This window comes from Festucalex cinctus, chromosome 19, assembly GCF_051991245.1.
Source record: "Festucalex cinctus isolate MCC-2025b chromosome 19, RoL_Fcin_1.0, whole genome shotgun sequence".
NCBI lineage: Eukaryota > Metazoa > Chordata > Actinopteri > Syngnathiformes > Syngnathidae > Festucalex > Festucalex cinctus.
Window position 1 is genome coordinate 4999237 of NC_135429.1, and position 7505 is coordinate 5006741.

The following is a 7505-nucleotide window of genomic DNA, read 5'->3' on the forward strand; positions in this document are numbered from 1 at the left end:
ATCTCAAATTGACCATAAAGTGAATGTTGTGGTGCTGTTACCACTTGATTTATACTAAACTTCCAAAAAAACAAGCATCTTCAGTTTCTCACATATTGTTTATTGTTCACGCCCCGATTATACTGCGATTATATTTTAAGTGACCGTTTTTGTAGGTTATTACAGCATACAAAATTTCGAGTTGCCAGGCAGCACTGAGGTCTACTGGAAGAGAAGCAGCGTAATTAAAAGCGAGAAGAAGAGGCAGAGAAGGTACCCAACTGAGCTCCAGTAATATTTATTGTTGCCACAGAGCAGCTAAACAATTACCAATATCTATGCTAATTTTCATTTTGATTGTCTATGGTGTTTCACATTATGTTAGAATTAAACTAGCTGACTTTGGTTACACGAAATTACATGGTTTGGTTGAACAGTGGTGTGTATAAGAAATACATGGATAATTGTCTTGTTTTATGCATCCGTTTTACAGGAAACTTCAAAAGGGAGTGACCAAGGACTTGAATAAATCATGCTTTGCCTCTTATTTGGACAACTCTGGAAGCAAAAGTAAAAGCAGGCACTATGGAATACTTTAAAAAGTTGCACTTACCTAAGCGTAAGCATATTTTATACACTATTTACGAACATTAATGAACCTCACACAAATGTACAACATTCATAACAATTGATTAGTATGCCCGTCCTTCCCATCTTATACGACAGTTAAAGTTTTATTCTTGCAACCGTGACCTTCATCAATGTCACAGACTTTGACAATCACAATTTGTCAGTCGTGTCTTGTAGAATTTTAAAATAGCTATTTTCTTATTTGTCTCTTTTTCTTCTGTTGACAAATGCTTCAACTGCATCTTTTCATGAAAAAGTAGCCCAATTAGCCCTTGTGAATCCTTCAAAAGTTTTTTCTGTTGGAGGTTTGCTTTAGAAAACCCGTTTGCCAGTAGAGTTCAAAATTGGTGATGCTAGAGTACCGTTTTCTACCGCCCACGTCGATGTCAATACTGGATTTCATCTGTATGACCGGCCGTGCTCGGGTTAAAGCTTCGGGCCAGCAGAACAGACAAAATGCACTTTGGTGCCGCGAGTGAAAGCAACACGGACGAGCAACAACAATGAATGGCTTCAAAAGTAGTCCGAGATCAACATACAAACACCCTCAACTTCCACCGGGTGGCTGATAGATTTTACCATGATATTCTATAAAAACATTTGACCCTTACATTTCCATATTACACAGTAACAAACGCGTTTTATTGCCGCATCTAATGTTTACTATAAATTTACATTTCGAGACCTTTCTGGCATGATTAAAAATGGCAACGTCACCTGAGTGAAAAGTCATGGAGTTTGCGGGGTTCAAGGCAAGTAGTTTTTATAAGCGGCCATCCATCGGGCACTAATTTTGCTGTGATTAAAAATTGCGTCACCAGTGAATGACATTGCAATGTTGCAGATTTAACAGCCAAAAAAAAAACAAAAAAAAAACACGTTATAATCATACTTAACTATAGTTATCATTTAGCTTGTACCTGTGGCTAGAAAACAAAGCGTGGAGAGAGTCTCCGTTGACAAAATAAGTCACACAAGTGCATCGGCCTAATAATTGTCAAGAAAGGCCCAAGATTGCCAAAAAAGTCCTATCAATATTTTATCAGAAACTAGTAAGCATGTTGGTCTATTATATTTACATTCAATCATTACATGTTGGATTTTCATATATTAACCCTTGTAGGACTGTTATGGCATGATTAAACACATAATTAAAATCAATGTCAATCTATGGCTTGACATAAATAAATATGAATGGTAAATTTGCACACTTGGAATTGCTAGCATTTTTTTTTATGAATTTCATTCAAAAGTGTAATAGTATACTATGCATATTCAATGTTGGTGTAGTGGAATCTGTTGGAAGAGCGGTCAACAACATTGATTTGTTTGCCTCTTCTCATAGATTTGTGTACAAAGTGACAGAAAAACGACTGTGGGTAAATAAAAAAAACAAAACAAAACTTAATGCCACTGAATACGATATGGCGTGATTCGCTTTAGCATTTAATTCCAAAATATTGCAACCAGTCAGCGGGTTCCTTTCTTGGCATGGAAAGCGCTGTCGATATGAAATGTCAGTTTGCTTGCAGGCCAAATGTAAAACATTTTTTTTTTTTTTTAAGTTAGAAGACAAAAGGTACAGTTCTTTCTAAACACAGTCCTAAGTGATTGAACAAATTTAATTAAACCTAAATACATTGCATTTTAGACTGGACATGAAGAAAATAAATGAAAATAGTCAATTTGGTGATGGATGATGGCAGTCTCAAGGCCATAACAATTCAAATCATTTTTTTGTCATAACGCTGCTTTTTAGGCAACATGTACAGAGGCGATGTTCTCCTGTAATACATCTCCTGTCTGTGCAAATGACATAACCACAAAGTAAACAAACACCAAATGTGACCGGTATTACTCGAGGGAGGCGCAAGGGTGAGTGCTTTCGCATGGTAATGCGCGGGGAAAGTAAATGAGGCTATTGTAAACCTTCGGGAGGGAGGGGAGAAAAAAAAAATGCTGTGACACTTGGCTGACACCTTTGCTGTTTGTAAACAACTGAAGCCACTGTGACGCACCGGTGCAAGAACTTGTGATGCCATGGGAACACATCTTGCACACAATCAATGACATTGGTAAAAATGTGCACTATTAGAAACCATGACATTTTTAATTTTTTAAGTTTAAGCCTTTGAATACTCCTTCCTCACTGCAATCACACTGGAACTTTTTTTCATGCAAATTGTAAACCTAAAAAAATTATGGGTGTGAAAACAATCAAATCTTCGATATAGGATTTCTCGCGATAGGTGAACTAAATTAGCTTTGTGCCAAATCCATTACTTTTACACTTCAACCAAGTAACAATGCTTGATATATCTTAAGGGGCCTTGTTCCATCCATATAAATCAATAAGAGTAAAAAGTAAAGTGTACCGGGATTATTAGAGTATGCAACTCCATAATGAAAACAAATCCTGAGGAACGCTTTTACAACTTTTTATTATTATTATTATTATTATTTGATTTCAAACCAAAAACAATGCCGTCATTTTGTTGGACAGAAATATTATGTACAAGTCAAGATAATGATAATTTACAAATGATTTAATCATACAATGACGTGTAAACAAATCCAATCAAATCATCCTAATTATCATCAATATCAAATGTGTACAGCTTCTTAGCTAGCCACTTCTTTTCTGTTTAGACTTGAATGTTTTCTCTTAACCATCATTGAGGGAAAATGCAGAATAGTACATTTTGTGTTGGAATGTTTGGCTAATTCTGCAAACATCTAAACATAAAATTAAACGCAAGTACATTTTAAAGTAACACACTTGTACATAATTCACCATGAAAAGGCATAAAAGGGGTTGGGAAAAGCAGCACTATTTTGTTTGGTGGAGGAATATGTAACAGGGTGACGCGGGGGTGGTGGTGGTGAGGCGGCAGCCCTTTTTTTCCCCCATTAGATTCAATTATAAATGGCCGAGAGCGGAGGGACGGCCAGCCAATCAGATCTCGGCTCGCATGTCAACCTAAGACCAACTGTCTTGTGGCTCTGACAGCACGATTTTTACCTCCATAATTCAAATCCCAAAGCAAAAGGCAATCTGCGCTGAGCCTGAGTGCTGGCGACCGGGGTGACAACACGGAAGCGGGGAATCGAGGGGCGTAAAAAAACACAAAAAAAAACACACGAATAACACTTCTAAAAACGACATGATCACACGTTTTGATCCGAATGCATGCTTAATTGTTGGTAATTTCCACAACACACATACTTAACCATGCAGCAACTAACTGCTTGTAGCATGTAGCTTCTTGCTAAATGAATATGCAAATACGTTTTTCCAAATATGTGGCCGTCATTTGCGTGTAGTCTAAACGATGACACGTTTGGTAAATCAAATCGCACAACATACTTCAGCATGCTTTAAATGAGGAAAAACGAGCTTCGGCTATTCGCTGTTGAAGCTCCAAATGGAGGTTCGAAGAAGAGAAGGGAGAAATAAGCAACATCACCTCCTTGCTCTTTAAACGCACACTTTCCCTTGCCAAACTCTTCGCCGTACTTGGTCAAACTCGTCTCCCACCCTAACCTCCTCGCCACAAAAAGTTGTTTTTACGCGAAAAACACGACTCGGTGCTCGCTGCGAAACATTATTGCAGGGGGTGGTGGTGTTGTGTGAAAAGAGAGAGGCAGCCATTTTAGAGCTCTTGCTCCATAGACAATGGCTGGTAGCTTAGCATGGAAGGTTTCCGAGTGGGGGGGCTTACCTGGTTCCTACTGGGGGCTTGTGCGGTGTTCCCAGGACTCATGGGAGGCGGGTGGAGTGCCCTTTGTTGCCAACCCGGATGAACCCCGCCGTAGCCACTCGCCAGCTCACCCGCTGCCGCCTTGGTGCCCCCTTCCTGGTTGTTGTAGTCTCCTTGCGGGTAGTTGGGGTAGCTCCTGGCCAAGCTGGGGGACGTGAGCAGCTGGTTTAACGTCGGCGTCGACGTGGGTTGCTGGCTTCCCATGTTATACCTCTGGTTGTTATATGAGGCAGCAGCCATTCCTCCTCCCGCCGCTGCTGGCTGCTGCTTGCCTGGCTGCCCCCCAGCCGCCGGGGGCTGGTTGTTCCGCGGGGAACTCATGGCCCCGTAGCCTTGACCCTGATATGAAGTCCTGCTCTGGAAGGGGTTGTAGTTGTTATAGTGGTTAGGGTAGCCATGTTCGTGGGAATTGGCGGGGTAAGGGTCCATCATGCCCGGCCCCGACGCAGCTGCCATGCCAGGGCTTTGTTGTCCGCCATGTTGATGAAAAGGGGCCCGGCTGTAGTGCTGGTTGTAGCCGTAAGGTGGTGGTGGGAAGGGGCCCGTGTGGTGGTGTCCCACGCCGGGATGGTTATTCCCATCAGGCCCGCCGGAATCGTTCTGATTACTGCTATTATTATTTACCCTGGGCAAATTCCCGTTGCCGTTCTTCATGTCAGGATCCCCTCCTCCCCCAGCAGCGTCGCCGCCGTCCTGCAGTTCCTTTCGGCCGGGAGAGTCGCCGTCTGGCCCCGCTTCCTTGTTCTCATGCTGCTGCGGCTGCTTCTCCCCCGGCGCCGACTCCTCAGAGTCCCGATCCGGCTTTTTGAGTTCGGACGGCGGGCTCGCGTTGAGAGAGGCGACGCTGGCGACCTGAGCGGCCATGATATCCCCCCTCTCTCGCCTCCCCACTCTTTCTACAGCGCCCCTTTTCTCTCAGCAAGGCGACTCACTAGCGATTAAACCCCGAATAGTCATTGAATATAACCTCATTTAACACAACGTACCCGTCGTCCAGGTTCATCCCCTCCCTCCCCCGGATTTGCCCTCCGTCCGGACCGGTATCCGGTAAATCCACCGCGACTCCGTTTCAACTTGAGGGAGAGAAGAAAAAAAACAAGGACAGGGGGGAAAGTTTTGGTGAAGGAGAACACGCAAAAATATGGAGACGGCTAAACTGGGGGAGTGTGAGTGTGTTTGCGGCGCGTCAGTGTATTAAAAAAAAAGGGAAAAAAAGAGGGGGATTCTAACGCACAAGTAGAGCGCGAGCGAGAAATCGAGCGAACCAGCACGAGGCTTCGCGAGACACAGCCATCTTAGTGAGGGGCGAGGAGACATGCAAAACCCGGAAGCGGATCTCAACGCCATGAAAACAAGACTGGATCCGGACTGCGGGATCAGAACACACATTGTTTACATTTGCGCCACTCTTTCCCAATCACTGGATCGTTCCCTTCCTCACATTTTCAATTGGCAATCAAAAAAAAGAACAATTAACTAATTACTCAGGTATTTGTTTTTAAATATGAACCCCACCACCACCACAAAAAAAACCCTGAAAATTGCCTGATCTTTCATATTTCAATCTTTGGCCCAGATCAATTAATGAAAACGTCCCACAGGACCACAACACCAGGAGTGGTTCTGGACAAGGGAGCCAAGAAGGACCGAAAACTCCAAGGCCTTAAAAGAAAAAGAAAAAGAAAAAGAAAAAGAAAAAAAAAAAACAGGAGAATGGATAAATAACAATAGTTCTTATCAAATATTTATCATAAAATCAACAGCAAATGACTACCAACACTGAACTCGAGCAAGTTGATATTTGGTATCAGGCATTAATTACTCAAGTCAAGCCATATTATTTATAACATGGACAATTATGTATTGTTTAATGTGAATTTTTTTTTTTATTGCCTCAATTTGTCTTCAAATGCAGTTCTGTGGCACACTTCAATTTCATACTTTTGATCTGGGCCTAAAATAAAATTATGTTATTCTTAAACAACTGACATGACAAATACTGTCATTGAGCGTATTAAAAAAAATAAAAAAACTATAATGATGACCTGTGGTGGAAGAGTATTTAATTGTTCTCCTTGTCAATACAAGTTGCTGGCCTAGATGAACTGAAACAGTATTTCTCCTAAATACATTAAAATTTTCAGACCAATTAAATGAAATTAGATAATTTCCCATTAATGTACCGCAGCAGTGGTTGGGAGTCACAATGTTTACACCCCAAGAAGAGCCATTATTGCTGCTCTGACTTTGAACCGAACTCACACATAAACATGTCGCCGGCTGTAAAAATCCCAGTATGTTAGCTTCAAGTGCTATCCACCTATGCAAATCAATTGACTACAAAATACCGTACATGAATTTCGACCATTTAGTCTACATAATGTGATGCATCGCTTCAAATATAAGCAATAAGCTCATTTAATAGATATTTTTCTGTGTTAATGCTTGGAGCTACATACTTAGTGTCTGCAGTCTGATTCACAAAGTGATGTCTGTGTGTGTGTTTGTTGTTTTCCATTATTTATTTTTCTTCCGCCTTTTTGGTGGTCCTCGAAATGTTCGAAAACTTTTGCTATTGTATGCCTGTTGGCCCGTGCGGAGAGAAGCTTTTCCATCTGTACTTTACTATAATAATTTAATTTGACATCCCGGATTCACAGTTCACATGCTTCATAAGATTTGATGCCCCTTCAACACCGATTGTCAGCAGGGGGTATGTGGACGTCCCCCACAGGTAGATTCCTGGGACCCATACCCCATTGACCGCACCCTTTGCACACACCTGATCAACTCAGTTTCACCAATTGGCATGGAATTTGGTGCACTTGTTTATCATGACAGGCCACACTCAAAGTTGAACAGGAAGGTGACCGTTTCCGTTTAATGCAACCATTTTGAGCTGAATACCAGTGCCCGAAAGTTACCAAAAAATTAGCCCCTAACACCAGTTTTACTTACTGCCCTGAATTTTGGCGGATATGTCTATCGTCACCGGATTGTGAAGGACCCATACCCAAAATTGAACAGGAATTTAGTCAATTTAGTTTGAATGTGTCCCAATGGAAGCACATATCCAAGAGAGATGGACAATTCAAAATTGCCAAGCTTTTTTTTTTTTTTTTTTGCATATTCTAT

At 41.6% G+C, this 7505-nt stretch overlaps 1 protein-coding gene across 2 annotated transcripts in view; it reads right to left on the reverse strand.

The window, feature by feature from the left end:
* Positions 1-5695, reverse strand: part of arid1ab (AT-rich interactive domain 1Ab) — a 42840-nt gene extending 37145 nt beyond the window's left edge. Inside the window, exons 1-2 of one of the 2 annotated variants that reach the window (XM_077508115.1) lie at positions 4582-5692; positions 4332-4515 (exon numbers count right to left, since the gene is read on the reverse strand). In XM_077508115.1, the coding sequence (XP_077364241.1) occupies positions 4332-4515; positions 4582-5234 (837 nt within the window). In that variant the 5' untranslated portion in view covers positions 5235-5692. Of the gene's footprint in view, positions 1-4331 lie in introns of both variants that reach the window. The other variant, XM_077508114.1, reaches the window with a different exon arrangement.
* Positions 5696-7505: the final 1810 nt, after the last annotated feature.